The following is a 26,210-nucleotide window of genomic DNA, read 5'->3' on the forward strand; positions in this document are numbered from 1 at the left end:
GAGGTTTCTAATTATTATAAAACAATTTTTTTTCTTGCAGAATCTCAATGCATTTTTAAGGCACAGATGATTATTACTCTTGCCGCTTAGTAAAAGGCTTTGAGATTAATTCTGCTTCCAGGGATTTAAGCATTAAAAGCCAAGGATAGATCTGCAGTGTAGTACTGAGGGAGTGCTCAGCCATGCTTTGAAAGAGACATTAAACAGGGGGCCACTTTGTGCTCTCGGTTGGGTGCGAGGTATCTCTTGGTTCTATTTCAAAGAGCAGAGAAGTTCTGTGTTTCTCAGCCAATGTTTATCCCCTGATCTACATTAAAACAGATTATCTGTTCAATCCCATATTACTTATGGAAGCTCACTGCTCTAATTCCTATCTAACACCAATGACTGCACTTCAGAGACGCTTCATCCAATCTAAAGCACTTCTGGGTAACCTGAGGCTTGTGAAAGGTGCTATTTAAATGCAAGTCTTGAATCTGTATATCTTTTTGGCTACTGACTAACCTTGTGGCCATGATTGGGACTAAGGTTGCTGCTAGACTGGAGCCTGTGGCCTCTCATTACACCACAGCATTGGCTGGCCACATGAAAAATAAACAACAAATTATATATGTGCATACAACGACTCCACAATTAAAGACAGCGAGGAAGCTTCCTCTTTTGATCTTCCCTTTTCAAGTTATGAATATTTTCAAGATTTAACTATGTTCTATTGAGGGGGTGGGTGGGATGGTATTGGGGGTACCTGAACTTTCTGCAACGACTCACTTAGAACTACAGAAGTGGTTCATTAGATGGAGCACACAAGTCTCTGCTTCTGGCAGTGGTCTGAGACTAAGAAAGCATATGTAGGATAATGGCATAGACTGAAGATTTTCCAACAGCATCAGACAGCAAAGTGCACATCTGAGGTTGAAATAATGGATCATATGAAGTGTCCCACTAGTCCACTGTTTGAAGTGTTGAACCCAGAAAGGATTTTTGCCCCTGTCTCCTTCAGCATCCAAATACTGGAAAAGGGTTAATTTACCTACACAGTTAAGTATTATTAGTACAATAATTGGCTATTAGGCTACACTTTTCTACAAAACTGAATGTAGAGGTTGGATGTCGAGAACTAGTCTGTAGTCCCCCACCACAGCCTGTTTTCCTCAGTCTGAGCCACAAACCTCTGACAACTCGGTCCCAGTAAGCAGCTGCAGTGTTTACCCACACTACAGGAACAACTACCCTTCAAAAGAAAAACATTGGCTTTAAAGCCTGGAGATCAAATTATCTAAATATATTTTCTTCCCCTCTCTCCTGGTATTTAAATGTTATGTTTAGAAGTTTAGGAAATGTTCTTGTAGCTTTTGTATTATTTATGCTTATTGGTTAATTGTAAAACCATGTACTATAGCCTGTTTGAGATGAGTTTTCTGTCAGGTGTAATACGTTGGTCCCAGAAGCTCTCCCACACTCTCCTATCCAACACATTGAGAAAAGATTAAATAGTCTTGGTTACTCTTTTCAAGAGGCTTCACAAATGTGAATCCTCAGGACTGAATTCAGTGTCATTTTTATTAGATGCCGCACATTTTTACAGATTTGGTGCATATGTTTGGTTGGGGGAGGGCTGGGTGGGGTAAGGATCTGAAGAAATGTGCTGTTTGGTAAAACTATTCTGTTAAATCTGAAAGTTGCTCCCAAATCTCTCTGAACTATAGACACGAGAGCAAATTTCTTTCTTCTACCACATGGCATATTAGCTCATTTAATCTGTGGTCTTCACCTTGTATGGTAAACTGGAGGAAACTGGTCTTTAGAAGCTATAGTCTTCTTGGGATGAGTGCACAAGCAGGGAGTGGGGTGAGGAACACGGCTACTCTTTCAATTTCCCCTGAGCAGACTGGCTGAGCCATTTTGGAGCACAGCTAGGAGGCAACTACATTGATGTTCTTGAGTAACACAGACAAAAGTAAAGATGGGAGGGTTTCCTCCTCCCATCTTAATCGGTTGGGTTTTTTTCTATGATAATCCAGTAGTTTTATGGTCACCATTATAAAGATGACTTTTTAAAAAAACTTCCACATTCCAAGATGGAATTTGAACTCTGTCTTTTGGGTTGCTAGTCCAGGCCTCTGGGTTGCTAGTCCAGTAACATAACCACTGTACCTCCACCCCTTGCTATCCAATCTCTGATTCCCAATCTTACCTTTTTTTTTCAGCCATCCATGTTCTAGAGAACTCAGTTTAACAATTTAAACAGGTCTTTGCAAGGTTATGAGAGATGGAAAATGAAAAGTGCATCCGCTTCCATAATCCCTTTGATTATGGAATGGTTCCCACAGATTGGAAAATAGCAAGAGCAACATGCTATTTAAGAAAGAAAACGGGCACTTACACATCTGTTAGCCTGATCTCAGTAGTGGGGGGGAAAATGTGTACTTTTCAGGTTGCAACTGGTAAAATAGGTGAGGGTGGTAGGGTGGAAGAGACGACGAATACGTGTTTGGACTTTCAGAAGATCTTTGATAAAGATGCCATATAAGAAATTAAACAAAATTGAGCACGAGATTTAGGGGAGGGCAGCATCTGGTATTGTAGTAGTGTGGCTTGAATATTCTGTAATGGATACAAAACAGTACGAATAAGTGAGTCATCTTTGGTTTGGGAGGCTGTGACTAGTGGCTGCCAAAGGAAATGATGCTGGGACCAAAGTTGTTCACAATCTCTAATCAGTGATTTGGACAACAGGACCAAGTGCAGTATATCTAGGCTTGCTGCTGATACAAAGACAAGTGGTGATGGGGGTCCAGGAGAATGCAGGGGGCTTGGGGAAATCCAAATATGTTAAGCAAATGAGTGAGGACATGGAAGATGGAATATAATGTGGGAAAACTGTGAGGTGGAAAAGTGGAGTGTTTTCTTTTAAAAGTAGTGAGAGATTGAAAGATCCTTTAATGCAATTGAGACAGCACCTGGAATATTACATACTGGTGTAAAATTCCCTACCTAAGGAAGGATGTACTTGCTGTAGGAGAGTCACTAATATTCACCAGATTGGTTCCAGGGATTTGTGTGTGTGTGTGGCGGGGTTGGGGGTAGGATGTGGTGCGATCCTATTGGGGTTGGTTAAGCAAACTGGGTCTGTACTGGGATTTGGAAGAACGAGAGAGGATCTCATGTAAAATTCTTACAAGACTTTACAGAGTAGATGGAGAGGTGACGCTTCCCTGGCTGAATCACAGAATAAGGGGTGAGCTTTTCAGCTCGATGAGAAGAAATTTGTTCATCAAGTGGGTAGTGATCTTTGGAATTTTCTGCCCAAGACAGTTGTGGAGGCTTAGTTGCTAATTATGTTGAACACTTGGCTTAGGTTTTCAGATATTAAAGGAACCCGCTTGGTTTTCAGATATTAAAGGAAACAGGGATATGAGATTACTATAGCAAAGATCAGCCATGATTTTATTGTATAGCAGAGCAGGTGTGAGAGGGTGAATGATTCCGTCCTGTTTCCGTTTGTTCTGCAAGTCTCTTTAAAAAAAAAATGCAAAATGCTATCTGTAATGCATTGCCTAAAAAAATCCCTCCTTATTGATTTGCTTGTGGAGACGGGTTTTCCTATTGCTGTTATCAAAGATTTGCAGTTTTGAACATCCTTTATATCTCCCATCATTGGGAGCTCAGAACTGCTTTGGTGGTTTACTACGAGATATAAGCTCCTTCACCAGATCAAAAGGCATCTGTGTTCTACAGCTTGCTAACTGTTAGTCAGACTTTAAGTTAAAATGTGATTGCTATTGTAAGGCATGGTGGAATAGTCCAGAGCCAAGCCTTGTACCCAATCAGCTCCAGCATCCTGGCTTCAACCCTGGCCTTGATCTGTCTGTGTGGAGTTTGCATGTTCTCCCTATGGCTGTGTGGGTTTCTGCCGGGTGCTCAGGTTTCCTTCCAAGTCCCAAAGACGTGCAGGTTGATAAGTTAATTGGCCACAGTAAATTGCCCCTAGTGTGTAGTAGGATCTGGGAGGAGTTGATTGGAATTTGGAGGAGAATATAATGGGATAAAGTGTAAATGAGTACTGATGATCGGCACAGACTTGGTGGGCTGACTGGCCTGTTTCTGTGCTCTATAACTAACTGAGGTATTGCGGTGTTACACTTTTGGGCATTGTGCCAATATATCAGCTAGCGCATCTGCTTAAATATCTGTGGGTCTGAAGAACAGTAACACTCCTGAGCTATCTGCAGTGATTGGAGATTAATTTAAAGATCCCTCAGTATTACAGAGTCTTGAACTTAGTGTGTCACCTTGAATCCAGAGAGCGTTTGTTGAAATTTACAGACATCTATAGATATTCAGCAGTTTTAGCACCTTTTTCTGGATCATTTTTGAGTTTCAAACAAAGCTTGCAATGTTTTAATGAAAACTTGAAAAGCTGCAACATTGCAATTGCCCCGTCAAATAATTTTAAATGTTGTGCCCACAGTGAAGCAATTGGGTGGTAAAATAGATGAACTGATTGGCACAAAAATAAAATGCTGGTAATACTCGGCAGGTCACGCCACCTCTGCGGGAAGAGAACCAGTTAATGCTTCAAGTCGAAGACCCTTCGTCAGAACTGGGAAGGTGACACAAGCTGCAGGGAGAGTGGGGAAGGGGGTGTCTCTTGTGGAACAATGTCAGGGTGACCATTGGAGATAAGCTGTAAACAAGGTTATCTGGCCAATGATTAAATGGGAGCAGTTAGAGACCGAGAACGTAGACAGAAGAATACAGACAAGATAATGTAGGACTTGTGAAAAGCAGAGCAGGAAGACAAGTTTTTTTTTCTCTACAGAATGGTGGGTGCCTGGAATGCGCCTGCTGGGGAGGTGGTGGAGGCAGATACGATAGTAACACTTACAAGGCATTTAGGCGGGCACGTGAACAGGTGGGGAATAAAGGGATTTTGACCGCGTGTAGGCAGGTGGGATTAGTTTCGATTGGCATTATGGTCGGCACGGGTATCATGGGCTGAAGGGCCTGTGCTGTACTGTTCTATGCCTGGCAGATTGGGCTGGGCATGTCCTCCACTTCTAGAGAGAAAACAAGGTGGGGGGGGGGGGTGGAAAAAACAAGTTGAGCCAGTGTTACAGAGGAATAACTGATACAGACAGAGAAATCAAGTTACCTAAAATTGTAGAATTCAGTATTGAAACTGGAAGGCTGTGACGTGCCCAGAATGAAGATGAGGTGTCGTTCCTTGAATGAGCTTGCATTGGGCCTCATTGTAACAATGCAGGAGGCTAAAGACCAGTGGGTCAGAGTGGGATGGAGAATTAAAGTGGCAGGCAACAGAAAGCTGAAAGTCACCACTGTGGACTGAACGCAGGCGTTCTGCAAAGCACTCACCCAATCTGCATTTGGTTTCTCCAGTGTGCAGGAGGCCACAAGCTTATTAGTGCTTCTAATATCCATGGAATTTTTGAATGCACGAATAGACTGGCACAGAAATGGATCTCCAAATGGATTTGTTGCCTCAAGTGGTTACCCTTGCAATTTTAAATATCTCTTAATGAAAAATCATTAAATAGCTGCAAATCAAGACAGCTTGTTACAGTCCTTTTTGGCATCTTCATTCTAACGTGAAAAGAAAAGTGAAAGTATTTGGATTTTGAGCATGGGTTGTTGAGTTCTCAAAAAGAAATATTAGGTGAGACTAAAAACTTGATCTAAGGATAGATTTGGAGTAGTTGGATATGGATTTAAAGAGGACCAATGCATGGCTAAAATCATGGTATCTGATCCTTAAGTCTTATCCCGAATGATTTAATATTGATGTTTATTTAAACAAGAACGTGAACTTTACAGATCAAATAATCCAAAGTTAAAGGGCATGGAAGTTATTGAAACTGAAAATGTGTAATGCATGATGACCGACTTGAATATTTCTAATGCCAGCAATAATATGATGAGATGGACTCCTGACCTCACAATCTACCTTGTTATGACCTTGCACCTTATTGTCTACCTGCACTGCATTTCCTCTGTAGGTGTGACAGTTTACTCTGTATTGTTATTGTTTTTACCCTGTACTACCTCAATGCACTGTGTAATGAATTGATCTGTACAAACGGTATGCAAGACAAGTTTTTCACTGTACCTTGGTACAAGTGACAATAATAAACCAATGCCAATAATGAAGATTAATGAAGTTCACATTTTGGTGCTTAGCAGCTAGCGTTTATCTGGATTAAATGCACAAAAAATCAGAATGTCCTTTATCCCATGTAACAGTGGGGAACAATAATGCTTGGGTAATGAGCTGATAAATAATCATGTCATCCCTTTTTTTTCCTGAGTGTCACAATCTGGTATAATTCTATAGGATTTGTTGCCTTTGAGAACATCTGCTTATTTTTTTTTTAACTACCCTGGAAACCACACAGGAGAATCTTGCTGCCAAACCCAATTCTCTCCGTGTCTGTTGTTTACTTTCAAGGATAATAAGTGTAGAAACTTAAAGGCTTTCTGATTTTTAAAGTTTTACTCTAGGATATTGGTACTACCACTATTCTGGTCAAAATGAACAAATTCTGGACTGCAGGCAATAGACATGGGGAATCTCTTGGTGGTTGATTGCATTCCACAATAAGCAGTGAGGTTGCCAGCTGGATCATTGAGGAAGTCTTTGGAACACATTTAATGTGGTTGTGTGGTACTGTCAGTGAATTGAAAAGGTGGGAGATCTTCTTGTGCCAATTACATATGTTGTGTTGGTGCTCTCCATTGATTTATGAACGTTTTCTTAACAAACCTTATAAACAAAAGGTTTCATTGAACACTGAACATGGAACATTACCATGCAGGAACAGGCCCTTCAACCCACCATTACTGCGCAAACCATAATGCGAATCTAAACTAATCCTATCTGCCTGCACTCGGTCCGTATCCCTCTCTTCCCTGCCTCTTCACATCTGTCTAAATGCCTCTTAAACGTCACCTATTGTGTCTGTTTCTATCACTTCTGATGCTGGATGGGCTTCCCCTTTTCCTATCTTCAGTCCTGAAGAAGGGTCCTGACCTGAAACGTTGACTGCCTGCTTTTCTCCACGGATGCTGCCTGGCCTGCTGAGTTCCTCCAGCATTGTCGTGTTTCTCATCTAGATTCCAGCATCTGCAGTCCTTTGTTTCTCCTGTTTCTACCATCTTCCCTGGTAGTGTGTTCCAGGCACATAACACTTTATATTTTAAAAAAAAATGTCTTGCACATCTCCTTTCAACTTACCTCTCTCAACTTAAATCTATGCTTCTAGTATTTGACTTCCCACCCTGGGAAAGACTCTATCTACCTATGCCTCTCATAATTTTATATACTTCTACCAGGTTGTCCCTCGGCCTCTGGCGTTTCAATAAAAACATTCCAAGTTTGTCCAATTTCACCTTACAGCTAATACACTCCAATCCAAGCAACCTTGTAAACTGCATCTTCTGCAAAGCTTCCATATCTCACCTATAGTGTGCCAACTAGAGCTGCACACAGTACTCCAAATGTGGTCTAACTAAAATTTTATGCAGCAGCAACATGACTTTCTGACTTTTATACACAATGCCCTGACTGCTGAAGGCAAGCGTGCCATACGCCACCTTTAGTACCCTATCCACTTGCGTTGCCACATTCATGGGGCTATGGACTTTAGATATTAAGGAAAGATCTCTCTGTACATCAATATTCCAAAGGGTCCCACCATTTATACTCTCTTGCATTTGACGTCCCAAGATGCAGCACTTTGGCTTAAACTCCATCTACCATTTCTCCACCCAAATTTCCACCTGATCAAAATCCTGCTGTATTACTTGACAGCCTTCCTCACTATCCGCAATTCTAATTTCTGTGTTGCCTGCAATCTTCCTAATCAGACTACCTCCATTTTTATCCAGACCCAGCACGGATCCTTGTGGAACACCACTGGTCACACACCACCTTTCAGAAAATCTGTCTTCTATGACCAAGCTAATTTTATAATCAACTTGCCAACTGGATGTGGATACCATGAGATTTAATTTTCCGGGACCAGCCTACCATGAGGGACCTTGCAAATGCTTTGACGTCCATGTAGACAATATCCACTGACCTACTCTCACCAGTCATCTTCCTCAAAAAACCCTCCAAATCTGTGAGACAGGACCTCCCCTGCACAAAGCCATACTGACTTAATGTCCATGTTTTACAAATGGGAGTAAATCCTGTTGCTAGGAATCTTCAATCATTTCCCTACCACTATTATAAAGCTATCATTTTCTGGTTTGTTTGTGTTGCCTTTAAAGGAACAACATTGGCTATTGTCCAATCTTTTGGGACTTTGCCTATGGCTAAAGAGGATGCAAACATTTCTGTCAAGGTCCCAGCACTCTTTCTTGCTTCACTCAGTATCCAGGGACAGATTCCATCAAGCCCCGGGGACTTATCCACGTTAACATTTCTCAATACAGACAAGTCTTCCTTAATGCCGAAACACCCTCTAATATCAACACACGTTGCCCGAATGTCACCATCGTCCATGTCCTTCTCAGTGAATACTGATGCAAAGTATTTATTAAGGACCTCATCCACTTGCTCTGGCTCCATGCATAAATTAGTCACTTAAGGTTTTGTTCACTATGACAAGGGTAGGGAGAACATCTGACACTGTTTCAAACATGGTTCTGTGAAAACAATCTGGAGGGAGTGGTGGATTGGGAGGAAACTCTCTTGAGCATGTGTGTTCTTCCATTACCGGCAATGACCTTTGGATGAATGACTGGTAAGTTTCAGCTTATAACAAGTGTGGTTTGCTTTTGATTTACTGTATCTTTACTGGGAAGAGATTGACTAGCTTCTGACTTACAATCCATGGCAAATGGTATTGTCCTGTGAAAGTTAAGGTTTACTGTGCCTTATGAATTTTCACACTACAGAGGGTTCTTTAGGAACTTAACCTTGGTGTGAATGGAGGAGACCTTTTAGTTTGGTTTACACCATGGGTTCAACTTGATTACACTTGTAATCTCTACTTTAGTCCAAACAGCTCACTGACTTTTGACTTGTTTGTACATATGGGCCTAGGTCCATCCCTTATGACAAGTTTTGATTTTTCTTACTAAATCTATTGAATCTTTTACTGACAAACCAACATTTGCTAACAACATCTCAAATATTATTTGGCTTAATGACAGCAGCATTGATGTTGCCTGTGCAGTATATATTTTAGGTTTGCTTAATTCTGAGATCCATAGGAGGCCATTGGAAATGTACAATGGCAACAAGAACAATGTATTGTTCCTTGTCATTTGTGAATCGTAAAGCCTTCATCTTGCTTACTGGTGTCTGTATGTTGTTCCCTATGACGTCCCTATTTCCATTCAGGTTTCACTTTAAGCAGGATGTGGTTAGGGTGCAGAGGGGAGTTATCACAGTGACAAAACAACAATGAAGGACTTCAGTCATGTAGAGAAGCTGAGATTGTTCTCCTTGGAGCAGAAGAAGTTAAAGGGAGATGTAATACTGTTTTCAAAAATACAAACTTTTTAGTAGAATAAAAAGGAAGGAATTGTTTCCACTGGCTGGACGTTTGGTAACCGAAGGATAATGACTTGATTTAATCGTGAAGAGAGAGCACTACTTAAAGGAGATTTGGTAGGATCTGGAATGGCTTTTGTGAAAGGGCAAAGGAAACAGATCCGATAGTAATGGTGAAAATGGAAATTAGATAATAAACTTGGCAATAGAAAGGCAGGCTCACTGGGAAGCTCAGTGGACCAGCTCGTCAAAGGGCTGGCATATGTCAGATAGGCCAAATAGTCACATTTCCTGCAGGATTGTGTGGAGGGTGGGGGGAGGAGGAAGAGTTGGAAATTCATCTTTAGTTACTATCACGACGTATTAATTGGCTGCTTGTTGTAGTCACTTATGCACATTTCCGTTCCATTGATCTCAACGGATCTGAACACATGGATGTAAGTGCAACCAGCAGCCAATATACTTGGTGTTGGCTCTGATCACATTTTGATCCCTTAATTCTCTGCCCTTTTGTGACTGTTTACTCCTTTATTGTCCACTGCCAATGATCTACATTTTGGCACCTGTTCTAGAGCTGGTTGGTTGCCTTTGCTTCAGGTAAAGGAATAAAAAGGCAAAGTAATAGTTGTCCATGGGACACATTAGTCCTTCCTATGTAACTGTCTCAACAGACAGGTACTGCCTATCCAACTTGCACTCATCTGAAATGATCTACCTCCAAATTCTTTTCCCCCCAGGAATGATTTTAAGTATGCATTGCAGCCAGCGTTCTGTAGCTACATTTCAAAATAACAAATTTAGATCTCTGATTCAAAGTTAATAAACCGATATTGCAGTACTCATTTTGTTTTTCTGGTGATTATTCAATGTACAACCAGATAGTATATATTCTCTTCAATAATATAAGAATTACTTGTTCCCAAGTGTGCATGCAACATAACCTAAAGAGGAGAATAATAAGTTCTTTGAACAGAAAAATCGCCCGTCTAGTAATGTGTTACAGCAAGCATTGGACCATGTGGTAATTCAATAAGATCATGGTTGATTGTATAACTTAATTCATTATCTTTGCCTGATCCCATATTCTTCAGTAGAAAACACTTGACACAATACAAGTAAATGTACATTTCAAGTGAAGTAACTATTTGGGGGGGGGGGGAGAGGAGGAAAGAATGATCATTTCATTAATCAAGACATTCAAACCATTTTTCATCTTCCTAAACACATTTTATATACACCAGCTTCCCCTCCTTAGATTCTGTCTTTACCTCTCGCTGTCTTGGTGAAGCAGCCGGCATAATCAAAGACCCCACCCACCCAGGGCATCCTCTCTTCTCTCCTCTTCCATCGGGTAGAAGATACAGGAGCCTGAGGGCACGTAACACCAGGCTTAAGGACAGCTTCTACCCCACTGTGATAAGACTATTGAACAGTTTCCTTATACAATGAGATGGACTATGACCTCACGATCTACCTCGTTGTGACCTTGCACCTTATTGCACTGCACTTTCTCTGTAGCTGTGACACTTTACTCTGTACTGTTATTGTTTTTACCTGTACTACATCAATGCACTCTGTACTAACTCCATGTAACTGCACTGTGTAATGAATTGACCTGTACAATCGGTTTGTAAGACAAGCTTTTCACTGTACCTCGGTATAATAATAAACCAATACCAATAAAAAAAATTTGCTAGCATGCGTCCCATGAGTATTGAGAAAACAAGCTGCTCATTTTTCTTTCACTAATCAAAAACATAACTGGGATCTGGATTAGCATTTGAATTAACAACCTGCCACAAAACTGGTTTAACTTGGCTTGCAGTTTTGCAATGAATACATTCGCTGTTCTAGGCAGTAGGACTGATAAGACACTGTAATTATACCTGTAACTGAAGTAATGATGTTTCCTCTTTAGATGTGTTTGTTGAGGGATTGGGTCCTCAGGGCATATCTGAAGCATTGCTTTAAAATGAACATACAGCATTGGTTAAGGCGGCTTATTGGCAACTCTGGCACTTCAAATGGGCTGACTATTAATGTTGGCAATTACTGAGGAAAAAATTGTATCTCAAGATTTTAATAAACCAATCAAAAAGAAAAACTTGCATTTGTATAGCTCCTTTCAGATGGAATACCAGTACACTTGACATCCCCTCAAGTGCTATGAAACTGTGGTCACCAGTGCACTTTGGAGGCAGTGCCGAGAAGGTTCACTGGATTGATTCCTGGGTTGAAGGGGTTATGTAATGGGCAAATACTGAGCGAAGTGGGCCTATGCTGATTAGAGTTTGGAAGAATGAGGTGATCTTATTGAAATACAAGATTCAGAAAGGGCCCAATATTCCTCTCAAAATTGAAAATTTGGTGGCATGGACTTGGAATAAAGGATTTCCCATTTAAGAATGATAAGGAAGAATATCTTTTAAGTTGTGAAATTCTCTAGCCTAGATGGTTATGGATTCTGAAAGTACATCGGAGACCTGAGAAATTTTGCTTATAAGGAAATCGAGGATTATGAAGATTGCTCAGGAAACTATGATAGAGCCAAGATCAGGTCAGCTATGACCTTAGTAAATGGTAAAGCAAGCTTGAGACTCTATGGTCTACATTTTATATAAAGTGCTCTTGGTCCCATTTTAGTTCCACATCAGAAGAGAACTGTTAATGCAAGCATAAACATGGCAGCCCATCATACATTGAACATTTGAAATTTCAAGAGGCTCGCAATCGATGGCTGCAGTAGATGCCCAACCATGGATTGTGCAGGATTTAAATGTAAAGTAGATATGAAGATTAGGACTCCCTTTCAGGTTAGATGAAGGATTCCCCTAAAATAACATTGGAAAAGTTCAAAGTGTCATTGTCTTTTGCTGGAATCTTTTGTATTTCCATCGTTGCCACCTTGGGTTAAGTGAAGTGAAGGTAGCCAGTTTGCCTAATAGTAAGAAGGTGGCCAATGCTGTTTACAATAGGACTATACCAGTAAGAAATTTAATACTTTCACCCCTGGATGTAAGTCACAAGCTGAATGTCCCCTTCTCCAAAGATTATCTAAGAACACTTGATTCAACTCATTTTCTTGCTGTTGGGACATGCTACTTTATGCAGTTAATTACTGAGGGTTCATTCTCTTCATGGCTACTGTCCATCTTAACCACCCTTTCCCAGTATCGGTGTATTTCAAGCAAAGATTTTGCTCCTCTTTGCAGCTTCAAGAATCTTCAAGGTAGATTCTTTGTGCATCCTGCTCTCCTTGGGCACTTTGCCTTGTTTTCTCCTTTGGTCCAACACTGGTAGTTCCTTTCTGGAAGTTGTTCCACCTTGTCTTGCTTTCAAGAATTTCTTTTAAAAAAAAATCCTTTGGATTCTGCTTTCCATCTGAAGTCTGGGTAAAACTTTGCCAGGATCTGGATATCAATTTTTAAAAGAAAGTTGTAGGAGTTTTAGGGCAGAGAAGACATGGGTGTGTATGACCATAGAATTCTCAGCATTAATATTGACATTTCAGAATTAGAAGGTTAAAGTGACAAAGGGATGTGTGAACTGGGGTTAGGATTGTTATTTATCTTCCATATATACTAACTGGACCAAGCACAGTTCCTGCAACATAATAAGCATGAATATTGAAGTGGCAATAGCCCATGTGGTCTTTTTTTAATCCTGATCCATTTTTATACTTCGCAGAAAAATATTTTCTTTTGTAGCCTGAAGCAGCAGCAATGCTATGTTAGTAGGAACTTGAATCTTGTGCAACGTACTCACCAGTTAAAATTGGTTGCCCTAGGGTGCCATTTCCTCTCCATCCACAGCTGGTAAAAATTACAATGTTATGCATGTGCCCGACTTGCCCAGTGGATTGGAGTAGCTCAAGGGTGACTCTCTCACAACCAAAGGAGTCATTCAGTTCATTGTCCCTGGGGCAGCTCTTTGACAGAACTATTCCATTAATCCCAATATCATGCTTTTACTGCTTAGTCCTGTTAGGTTTCAAGAATTTATCCAATAAAAGTTATTGAATCCATATCCACTGCCATTCTGGACAATGAATAACAGGCCCATATCAACTTGTGGCTTTAAAATGATATTGTTCTCGCTGCTCTTTCGTTCTTGTGTTGTCTTAGATCTGTCTAAAAACAAAAAGGTTGGATGATCACACTGGGTCAAGTAGGATCTGGATAGAGAAACAAAATTAACACTTCAGATTCAAGACCCTTTACTCGATCAGGGAAAGAAAACTAATTTAGGTTGCAGAGAGGAGAGGAAGGATGGGCAAGACAAAGGACAAAACTCTGATAGGATGAGGCCAGGAATGAGCTGATTGACAGGTTGCTGCAAGCAGAGAGAAAGAAAAAACATAACAATGTAAAAGCTCTGAAATGTAGAGCTGTCGGAAATGCTCAGAGGGTCAGGCCGTACTTGTGGTGGGAAAAGCTGAGCTTAATATCACATGGCTCGTTGTCTCTCTTCCAGATCCTTGACCTGAAACATCGATTCTGTCCCTCTCTCCGCAGATGCTTCCTGACCTGCTGGGTGTTTTCAGCGTTTTGTTTCAGATTTCCAGCATCTGCAGTTTTTGATTTTTGATTGAGATCTGTGTCCACTTATCGTTGTCACAAAAATGGTGTTATGGATTTTGCTTATTTGCTTCTGCCTAACGTAAGACTGTTTGTATCTTCACAACAGGTAACAGAACTGAATGAAGCCCTTTCCAACGAAGAAAGGAATCTTCTGTCCGTTGCTTACAAAAATGTGGTAGGAGCGAGACGCTCATCTTGGAGGGTGATCAGCAGCATCGAGCAAAAGACCTCTGCAGACGGCAATGAGAAGAAGATTGAGATGGTGCGGGCCTACAGGGAGAAGATAGAAAAGGAGCTGGAATCTGTGTGCCAAGATGTGCTCAACCTCTTAGACAATTACCTGATCAAAAACTGCAGCGACACACAGTATGAAAGCAAGGTCTTCTACCTGAAGATGAAGGGAGACTATTATCGCTATCTTGCCGAGGTGGCGTCTGGCGAGAAGCGTGCCACGGTGGTGGAGTCCTCGGAGAAGGCATACGGTGAGGCTCACGAGATCAGCAAGGAGCACATGCAGCCCACGCACCCCATTCGACTGGGCCTGGCCCTCAACTACTCGGTCTTCTATTACGAGATCCAGAATGCTCCCGAGCAGGCCTGCCACTTGGCCAAGACCGCCTTCGATGATGCCATCGCCGAGCTCGACACCCTCAACGAGGACTCCTACAAGGACTCGACCCTCATCATGCAGCTTCTTCGCGACAATCTGACGCTCTGGACAAGCGACCAACAGGACGACGAAGGCGGGGAAGGGAACAATTAAGCCCTGGGGGGAGGGGGAAACTGGCTGCTGCAGCTGCGACCGCAGTCTTTTTTTTTCCACTTGGGGTGGGGGAGGGAGAGCTTCTGGTTACCCCCTCCCCTCACTCTCCGCCCTGTTGACGCCTCTTCGACATTTGCCAAAACACCACTAGCGGAAAGTCAGACTTGGCCGTGCTGGTTCGGAATGGGAGCCACACACTGGCATTTGGACTGTTCTGTAGTTAAATAAGTGGAGTTGTTTCATTTAACGTAAAGCTAGACAGAAGTAAAACTTGAATGATGAGGTCTGCACAAAAAAATACTCTTGTGGTTTCGGTAACCTCCATTCTTTTGAAAAAATTCAAGTATTAACAAAATACAGTATAAAATATTTTATTTATTTCAGTTTGCCTATTTAAAAAAAAAGCAACTAATTTATAAAGCCATAGATGTGCTCCTGGGCTCTGATTTTCCTAAATTAGAAATTGATCGTGGCTCAAGTCCTGAAATAAATGACGACTTGCAAAGAACAATATTTCTAGATTTAAATAATAACTGGATCTAAAAAATTGATCTACCAGCATCAGGGCCTAGTTTAAAACTGCTGGCAGATGTATTGCTTTTTTTTTTGAAGGACTTGTGCCTTTTTATGATTAGGAGAAACTTCTGTTGGCCAATTGGATGTTATGAGCCTACCACTGGTGGCATCTTAGACCAGAGATTAGTTCTGTTACTACTTAGACCCCTCCACATGTTACTGGAAGCATAGGATCATTTTTTTGGGTCAGGCTGAATCGAGGGCAGATTTCATAAAAAGAAAAATAATGGGGATTGATCTTCAAGCAGCTTATTTGTTTTTTTTAAAAAGAGATGCACTTGCCTATTATGCTGTCTTATCAAGTGTAATATTATTATGCTTCAATATTGTGCATGCTGGTGATGTATTTAAACAGTAGCTCAGATTTATTAACTTATAGATGTGATGTATTCTAATGGCAAAAATACTAGTCTTCATATGTAACTGATTTGCTGGAATACACTTTACCCAAATGATCGTAACAGTTGATTGGTCTGTTCTGGACGTTACTATAGTGACATGCAATTATGTAATTGACTTGTTGAAAGCACCAGTGTTCTAGCTTAATCTTGATGTCTGGTGTTTTGTTATAGTGAAATTATTACAGTGTAGGAGCTTTTACCAGAACTTGTTAGTATGAGGCTTCTGTTTGTGCTTTTGTCATGTTATGCAGTGAACTCTTACAGTTTGAGCAAGTGACTTGATTATTTTATCTCCAACCCAGTGTATCTGTGGGGAAACCCTTCCACACAATGGACCATTCCTTGGCAATTTTATCAGTGATGGAATATCTTGAATGTGAGTCATTATGTAGCAGTCGCACACAGGCTAATAAAATCGCAAATCAGTTCTCCTGCTTATGTAGAGTTCTTCCGTCTACTTCATTGTCTGTGTCTTGGAGTGTTCTGAAGGCACTGGAAGCCCAGGAGGGAACTGAGCCTTGGAAGTGGTGCTGGAGGAGGAGGGGATGGTGTTGGGTCATGGCTGCTGTGCAGCATACATTTATTGTCAGATAATCAAAACCTAGAACTGGGAAGTTACTTCAATTGATATGAAAGAGTATAGAGGTGGTTGAGGGAATTCTAAGGGTTTCTCTTCCAGTATGTTGCTCTAACTTCAGCAAATGACTGTCAGAAATACTGAATACCCACCAAAATTTTGCTTATTGAGGCATGCGAGTACCAGCTCCAGTGACGAATGCAGTGGCAAGATATCAGGAAGGCATTTGGTGCTGTCACAATCCTACCTGGCCAAAGACTGGAGCCACCCAATGATGTGCCCACACCTTTCAATGGGATGGATTATTCTGAATGTACATTGTAGGCCTTGTAGGAATTGCACAGCATGTACTTGCAAGTATGAGGATCCCTTGAAGGTGTTAAGTGATGAGTTTTGCAGGATGTTTGGAAGTGCCCAAGATCCCCTTTTAAATTGCTCAAAAAAAGTGATGTTGGGGTAAGTGCTTGCTGTAAATTCTGTCTCAAGGTTGAGGCTTGAACCTGCATCAGGACTCTAACACTGATTTGAAACTTTGGTCAAGTCACTAGCAGACATCTCCCTGCAAAGGAAACTGTTTTGTAAGACAAGATATTGTTATTAGTCACATGTACATCGAAACGCACAGTGAAATGCATCTTTTGCGTAGGGTGTTCTGGGGGCAGCTCGCAAGTGTCGCCACGCTTCTGGCACCAATATAACATGCCCACAGCTTCCTAACCCGTACATCTTTGGAATTTGGGAGGAAACCGGAGCACCCAGAGGAAACCCACGCAGACACGGGGAGAACGTACAAACTCCTTAAAGCAGCAGGAATTGAACCTGGGGTTGCTGGCGCTGTAATAGTGTTACGCTGATTGCTACACTACCGTGCCTGCCCTAGGACACCAGGTCCACCAGGACAGACAGAGTTGCTTTAACAATTCATCCAAAAGATGCCACACTTCTGATGACACCATTGTTCCAACAGAACCAATGCAATGTGCCGATATTAATGCTGCTTATGGATACTTGGTGTGCAATTTGACTGCCATGTTTCCTCAAAGCAAACCTTTTTTCCCTACATTCATTGGGTCATTTTTTTTAAGTTGTTTGGAATGTCCCAGCAGAACTAGGATCTTTCTTTTGGAATGTCATTGAGAATCAGAATCTCTACAGCAGTAAATTCTGAACCACTTTACAATGAAGGGACTGCAAGTTCCTGTCTCAAATGTTTTCTATCCCGTATAAAGATCTGACCACCTAACCTTCCTAAGAGGGAAATTTCTCATTTGCATTCTGTCTATCTAATTTCACATCCTGACTTCACTGTGGAACACATTAAACAATTGGAACTCACCAAGTGTTGGCAATAGTGACCTATACATCTCCACTTATTTAGCAGTTCTGTGAAGTGCTTGGTGGAAGTAATCAAGATTATGATAATGAACAGTTCCTGTTGAGCACAATGGGGAAGGAGTTTTCTGAGCAAACTGGAATAGACTATAGCCCGAAATAGTGTCTGATCTTTTGCTTCCTCAGCTTCCTCTCAAGTTGACTTTTTTCCCCCTATCAGTTCTATTTAGGTGTGCCATAAACCAGGGTTTGAACACTTTCCATACAATTCAATATTCCTCATTTCCCACAGGAGCAGTGACAATTATAGCTCCCTGCTACGGAGGGCTCATCCTTCCATAATCCAGAGAGTCTGCTTGCAGCTGCTGAGGCTCCCTGACCATAACAGGAAGACTCCTTCTGGGTCATTCAGTCACAGTCCAACTTTAGCTGACATTTGAGCAAAGCAACTTCCTGCCTGGTATGTGACTGCAGTTCTTTTTTTAAAAATATCTGCTCCCAATTTCTTGAGATTGTTCCAGTAAATCCCATTCTGCAGAAAGGTTCAGACAAACTGTCAGGTTTATATGTGGCTTTCAATAGTTCTGCAGTCAGCCTCTGACCTCTAGCTGTGACGATGGTGTTGTATTCAGCCAGAGGGCCTCTGGTTTTTGTGTGTTTGTGTTGCATGCTTTCATTTTTGTGTAATGCCAGAAACTGAAAATTAAAGAGTTCTCACTGTCCCACAGCTTTGTAGTTCAATCATGTGCTGATACCAAGTACACTAGTGCACTGGCTCATAATACTTACTGATATGGAAAGGCATTTCAGTCTTGGAGCAACAGAAGACATGACGTCATTGTGAATTCTTAATGGTGACTGAGCTGATAGTAATTGAACAGCTGAGACTATTTGGTGCTGCCTTGTCCCAAAAGTTCACTGACTTATTGCTAACCCTAAAATTGTGCATTACCTTTATTGCAGACAGTTTGGAGAAAATCTGGAGGCACCAAAGCAAAATACTATACATGTTAGAAATCTGAAATATTTTGGGGAGACAAAAAGTTGCTGGAATAGATGAAGCAGCATCCATGGAGAGAGAAATAGTCAATGTTTTGGGTTGATGACATTTCAGAAGCCATCAGGTTTCCTGAGCACCAGCCATACTCCCTCAATTGGGGCCACCTTGTAAGAAACATGGTAAAAGTTTTGGATTGCAAAGAAAACTCTGCAATTTTTAAGATGCAAAGTTTTTTTTCCAGCATAGTCAAAATAATGTGCTGCAATGTTGGAGATTTCCCTCACTTTGATATTGAGTAGGTTTTATGGAGAGTAAATTCAGATCAGAGTCTACAACTGGTAGTCTGCATTCAAACTAAAACATCCTTGCAAATGAACTGTCAATGTACCCTTGTACAAGGCAGAAGGAGCAGTTTGCTTAGATTCTTTAGTGCTGAAGCATTTTGTTTGCACAACTCCAGGAACATCATTTAATACAATCTACCCAGAGATCATGATGGAGGAGTATGAAATGGTGGCTATGAATGTGGCTATGTAAGGCTGATGCTTAATTAATCTGTAGGTTAGACCCCTGGCTCCAGATGTTTGAGCAAAATTTTGCAGGATTGGGAATGATTTTGCCATGTCTGAATCCACCACAGGTCAATGCAGGGTGGCACATCCAGTTCTATTGAGGTCAACTTGGCAGTTTTTATAGATCCGAGCAGGTCATTGTGCTATTTCAGAGGGCTATTGAGAGTTGACCACTATACTGTGTGTCTGGAGCCACTTATCGGCCAGACCTGGTAAGGACTAAATTTCCTTCTCTAAAGAACATTCAAATGCACCAGGCACACCTTCCCATTCTTTCTCCATGCTTTGTGCTTTTCTTAAGTGATATGATTCAGCACAGCCACAATGGGTCAAGTGGTTTCCAGCTATGAAGAAAGATTTGAAGATGTTTATCACTAGAATAGGAAAATAAGGGAAGCTTAGCAAAGAATTTTCTCAGGATTATAAGAACCCTGAATGCATGCTGGTATTGACACCAATGACTGCTGTGACACACTCAAACATCAGTCGTGCTCAAGGTTTCATTGCGCCCCCTGTAGCTATAACAAAGTAAGGTCCTGTCTGTGGGTCTGGATGTTAGAGGGTAGAAATGAATGGTATTTGAAGGCCTGGGGGGGGGGGGGGGGGTCAGGTCACGATGAGGGTCATCACAGCCTCAGGATGGCTGGGACCTGGGCTGATTAGGGGTTGTGAAGTGGGAGGATCAGACTGCCAGAAGGTTGGCCTGGGTCATTTGGTGGATTAGGGAACCAAGGCCTTGGGTTAAGTGTTTTGGGGCCTGGAGAGATGGTGTGAGTTGGGAGTTGGTGATGGTTATTGCATAGAATGAAGTTTTGGTTCAATGGCAAGGAAGTCCATGGATATTGGAGTGCAGGAATAAAAACAAAGTACTGGAAAGCCAACACCTGTGGAGAAAAAAACTTTTTATTTTAGATTTCCAATATCTGGAATTCTTTTGCTTTTCAACTTGGAGGTCGGGCTCTGCTGCACAGATTTAACAGACACCCCCTACGCTCCCCATCCGCCAACCCGAGGTCCAAGCGGCCTCGTCCAGAGTCCCCGAACACCTCCCAGAAATAATGGGAGATTCTCTAGCTTGCCTGCCTGGCACTGTCTGAGGTTGGCAGATTGTGGTCTCCTGGTGAGTTGGTCAGTTCTAGTGTACAGCTTCCTGGCCAATGGACGTATAGTCATTCTGCGGGGTGGGAGCATCTCATTTGGCTGCCATCATCAATCAGTGAACATGGACTCTATATGGTCAGCTGATCTGTTTCCTATGCTTCTGGGCTCAGGGAACCTCTGTCTCCTGTGCTCCTCTTAACTTCACAGGGCTTATAATAGCTACAAAGATATGGAGAATCCCTTCCCAAGAGCACTGTGGGGATACCTTCAACAGAAGGACTCCAGTGTTTCAATATGATGGCTCACCGACCACCAGCTTCTTAAACACAATTTTCCAGCAACCGCCATGTCCTGAAATATCAATAAGGAAAGAAAATGGTGTCAACATGTGCATGCCAGTAACAACGAAAAGAGATGATGACTTCCAAGATAGCACTTATCATGATGTACTGTGCGAGCTGATTTGTTCATAGGCAATCAAGAATGGCAGGTCACAGCTTCAGACTGCTACCCCAAGTTCCCACTCTTTAGAGGAATTAAATATTTGTGAGACATAGTCATTATCACACCAGTTCAAATCCTTTTTCCAGAACAAGGGGTTCCTGAGAAGTGTGTGTGTGACAACCAGACTCAATTCACCTCTGGAGAATTTAAAGAACATGCCAAGTGATGCACGTATTACATTGTGACCACATCCCCTCAGTATTCGAAAGGGCAGGATGTTACAGGGAAACTATATCCAGTCAAGAGAACCCTTATAAAATGCAAAGAGACAAAGAAAGACCCCAATCCCTCCTCAATGTTACCCTGGGCTATACCTCTGATGTGAAATTGCCAGCCAAGCTGCTGAATGGGAGAAAGTACAACGTTGCCAAACAAAATGTATTCTCCAAGACACTAAGGAGAAGTAAGACAATGATTGATGCACGTGTAGCTGGAAGACGACACTGCAACAACCATGCTAAATCATTTCCTGAGTTGCTGTGTATCACAAGCAGTGCAAATGCAGGGTCCAGCTGAAGTTAACAATAAACTTGACCCCAGGTCCAGATGAAGGGTCTCAACCCGAAACATCGACTGTCCATTTCTCTGCATAGATGCTGCCTGACCCACTGAGTTCCTCCAACTCCTTTGTGTGTTGCCCGGCGTTGTCTTATTGTCAAATATACCAGTACGCTGAGGTACATTGAAAAACTCGCTTGCGGCATCACCAAAGGTACATAAGTAGTTTCAGACAACACACAGAACATAAATTGTACGTAAATTATACAAGGCAGTGAAGAAAAAGACTGCGAAACAAGACATTAGTGCAAAAACAATCAGAAACAAGTGTTTTAGAAACACAATTGGATAAAAACAGTATCAAAAGTTGGACAGGACAGCAGGTGACACAGAACAGAATCCACCTCCAACCTACAGCAGAACTGATATGACGGAAAATATTAACAGCAATACCAGCAGCAGCAAGTATTAGTTCGACAGCAAACCAACTTACCACAGAGAGTTACAAACAACTCCATGAAATGAGGCCTTTCCGAGTGATATGGTGTCGATATAAGAAGCATAACATGTAATAGAGTTAAAATTAAATTTTTAAAGTTATTTTAAATAAACAGAGACTGCTTTTTAAGGAAGAGGTGATGTTATATTAATGCAAGAAGGATTAGTGGTCTATACTTTAGCCAGAAGTACATCATCTATAATTAATGTCTTCTTCTTAGACAATCCCTTCAGATCAAGGTTAACTTGCTTCCACTCCAGTTGTGTGGGTTCTGAGATGGCTGTTGTGGCTAATGTGGAACTGCAGACTTTTCCACACCTGGGACAGGTGGTGGCTAACTTTCTAGGTAGGTGGGTAGTCACTAAGGTGGTGCACTCATTTCCACTGCTTACACAGGACTTCAGTGTGCTCCCAATGCATGGCTTCAAGATTCTTAGTACCGTTGTGAATGCAACTCCACTTTGAGTAGACTTGAGCCAGGAGTCAGTGAGAATGTTACATTTCCTCAAGGAAGCTTTGAGCACATTCTTCAGTCTTTTTCTCTGGCAATCTAGTAATCTCTTTCCATGACAGACAGACAGTTTTGGGAGTCTGGTGTTGGGCATGTAAATGATGTAGCCTGCCCAATGTAGCCGAGTATGAACAAGTCAGGCCTCAGTGCTTGGCTGGCGTGGTGTAGAAGGCTGAAGTGCTCACTTATCCTGCCAGTGAATTTGGAGGATTTTGAAGAGACAGCATTGGTGGTATTTTTCAGTACCTTGAGATGATGGTAGTCAGGTCTCAGAAGCATAATGGAGGGCAGGGACCACTCCCTCCATGAGTTTTGTACCAGGTCTAAGGTCTTGCTATTCAAATAACCTTTAACCAATTGACCAAAGGCTGTGCTAGCTCTTGGAAGACAGTGGTGAATTTTATCATCAATGTCTCCCTTGGCTGAGAGGTGGCTCCTGAGATATAGGAAGAGGTCCATGTTTTCCAGGGTCTCATCATGAACTTTTATTGTCAGAATGCAGTGTGATGCAGCAGTATCGGATGCTGAATGTGAAGCCATCTTCTCATACACTTCGATGTTTAGGAGCTTGGCTTCTGAGCCCATGCAAACACCAGCACAGTCTGTAAACTGCAGCTTGGCTACTGAGGTTTTGGCAACTTTGGCTGTGGAGTGTAGTTGCTGCAAGTTGAACAGTTTCCCATTAGTTCTTAAAGATAGCTCAGAACTAATAGGAAACTGTTAGAGGTGAGGTGCCACATTGCAGTGAGAAAGATTGAGAAATGTGTTTGGATAATGTCACAGATTTGTTTGACACAGGTCTTTAATGAGGTTACTGCACTGCATCACTGACTGGCACAATGACTGTAGAAAACAACAGCGTATCCCTAAGCAGTGTGTGGCCTCTATGAAAATATACAAATTGTAAGCCACAAATTTGAGTCTTAAAAATGTGAATAAGAAAGAGAGTTCTGGGAACAACGATCTGCAATAGCTAGAATATCGCATTTTGTGTTTAATAATACAGAATTATTTCAGTTACACTTCCCCCAAAATCAACAAGAACTGGAGTGCCACTGTTACGTACAGTAATTGGATCCTGTATAGGCTGTTTATTTCAACACTTTGTGTTTCTAAATTGATTTCACCCAGAGTAAATTACATTAGTGATCATTTCCAGGTGGAATCGAGCCAGCTGTGAAATTGGACCAGGCACTTTTGGTCAGAATCCACAGTAGGGCGCCTGATGTTCTCTCAGCACCTGAAGACATCAATCATCATGCAATGAACATTTCAGCCCCTTCTGCCATAAACTGGAGCTCACAGCTCCAGCCAACAACTACCATGGGAGAGTCTCAGGAGGACGAGGAGCACAGTATGCTTACACTCTTCATTTACTTGCAATTTAAAGGGACACCATTCAGAAATCAGAGCAGCTTCAGAACTGACTGCAGAACTGCTCAAACAACTCCCAAGGTCCCCACCTCTCCCACCCAGTTCCACGGCCTGCTGCATTTTACCATCCTTGCTTATCTATCCCTCCGTGATCGCCAACGAACATTATGCCTCAATTTTGTACCCCTACACACCCAGCCCAACATGATGGTGAACTCTCCCTTCACCGCCCCCATCTCCATTACTATTCCTTTGCCAGAAGTCTTCATCTCAGACTGCAGACCCCTTCTTCCATCTCCAGAATTCACAATTCTTCTGAAACCCTTCCTCTGAACTCTTAGCCTTTCCGGACTGATTCATTGCTAACTGCCAATGGGCCACTGACTGTTTGGGCTTTCCCACTCCTCCCACTCACTCTAATCTACCTCCTCCTGAACTTGCAGCACTCAGAGCCAATCCTGGTATTATCATCAAATCAAACGACAAGGATGATACTATTATGGTCTGAAGAACTGACCTCTGTGTTGCAAGGGCAAATGTTGCAGATGTTCTCGGGAACACCCTTCATACCCCCTGCTGGATGATGACCTCACCATCGAACATCAGGCCATTGCTTCCCACACAGTCACGGACCTCATCCCCTCATGAATTTTCTCTCCATGGCTTCCAACCTTGTAATGTTCCAACCCTACAGAGCCTGCTTCGACCCAAGATCCACAAGCAAGACTGTCCAGGCAGACATTTTTTTCAGGCTGCGCTTATCCCAATAAACTTATCCCTCTCTACTTTAACTCCATACCTTTCTCCACTTGTCCAGTCGTTTTCCTTCCCTCTCTGAATCTCACCGTCTCCATCTCAGGGGATAGACTAGCCACAAACATCCACTGCAAACCAACAGACTCCCACAACCCTCTTGATTTTCCTTCCTCCTATCCTGTCTCATGTAAGGACTCCATTCCATTCTCCCAGTTCCTCCATCTCTGTTGCATTTGCCCCGATAATTGACCTTGCACAGAGGTGCCTCTGAAATGTCTCCCACCTTCCTGAACCAAGATCTCACTGGCCACACTCATTACTGTAATAGGCCAGAGAAGCAGGAGCCAAGTGCAGGGATTCCCTGCCCCAGCTCTATCAATTTAACCTGGCTGACTTTCTGAGGGCAGTCAGAGGCTCCATCCCTCACAAAACTGACCATGATATCCACACCTTTACCCACCAAGGCCCTATGTTCTGCAATTCCCTCTTTAAACCCCTCCATCTCTATCTCCCTCATAAAACCTTCCTTAAAGCCCATCTCTTTTCCCAATGTGATGGTCAAACTCCTATTATCTTTTTCTTTTGGCTTTGGCACCCATTATTTTTTTTTGCACTCTGAGAAGTGCCTTTGAGTGTTTTCCTACAATAGCAAACCCCTATTTATTGTTGGTCTTTTATAGTCAATCAATTTGTTTCACTCCTATGTTCTATGGCTTTTTTTTTGCCTTAGTCACAATGTTGATCTAAACAAGCATCACGACAATGCTTTCCCTCTTGTCCCTATCAGAAAGTAGAGTTCACTCCAATCACCTTGAAGAAACCAACATTTTGAAAAGCCTGGTAGAAACAGCAAATAATGTCAATAAACTGTAGATGCTGGAGTTCTGAAACAAACAGAAAATGCTGGAAACACCCAGCAGGTTAGAGAAGCAGGCTTGATGCTTCAAGTGGAAGACCCTTCATCGGAACCAGATCTCGACCTGAAACACTAACCCTGTTTCTCTCTCCACAGATACTACCTGACCTGCTGAGTGTTTTCAGCATTTTGTTTTTATTTCCAGCACTTTCTATTTTTGCCTGAGACTGCATCAATGGATTGCTGGTCACCAGAAACAGCCAATTGGATTGAGGCTGTATTTTCTTATTGTTTTCAGGATCTGAGCAACACTGGCATGACAGCATTTATTGCCCATCAGTAATGAGTAAAATTCCATTGGTTAAAGGATGGCATTTGTAAGCAAGCCCCTGGAGCTTAATAGGATTGGCTAGAGTTCAGTTTCAGTGGTGGCACTGTCAAGAGAATGGCGGGTTTCTGTTGCTGCTGACAACATAACCAACTAGCTCAAGATCCACTTAGATTTCCAAGTACAAGACATACTTTCTCACCACATGTGAGTGAAACTCAGGATCTGAATCAATTTTACTGACGATCGCCTCCTTTCCATCAGTAATGAAAAAAAAAGATTTTGTTCAAATCATGAAACTTGCACCATTGCTGCATTGGTGCAGAGATCGTTGTCGCAGCTGATGCCACTGGCCTCCTCCTGCAAAACCAACAAAACCAATTGATCCAATGAAGGAACCATTCAAACATATGCAACCATTTAGTTTGTTGGCAAATATTTCTGTTGTTTTGCAAATTT

At 42.0% G+C, this 26,210-nt stretch overlaps 1 protein-coding gene across 1 annotated transcript in view; it reads left to right on the forward strand.

Moving 5' to 3' along the window:
- The window catches only part of LOC127581215 (14-3-3 protein gamma-B), a 52,404-nt gene extending 36,133 nt beyond the window's left edge, over nt 1-16,271 (forward strand). Inside the window, exon 2 of the mRNA XM_052035358.1 lies at nt 14,210-16,271. Coding sequence (XP_051891318.1) covers nt 14,210-14,866 — 657 coding nt within the window. The 3' untranslated portion in view covers nt 14,867-16,271. The remainder of the gene's footprint in view (nt 1-14,209) is intronic.
- The last annotated feature ends 9,939 nt before the right edge of the window (nt 16,272-26,210 follow it).

The sequence above is a fragment of the Pristis pectinata genome, chromosome 21, assembly GCF_009764475.1.
Source record: "Pristis pectinata isolate sPriPec2 chromosome 21, sPriPec2.1.pri, whole genome shotgun sequence".
NCBI lineage: Eukaryota > Metazoa > Chordata > Chondrichthyes > Rhinopristiformes > Pristidae > Pristis > Pristis pectinata.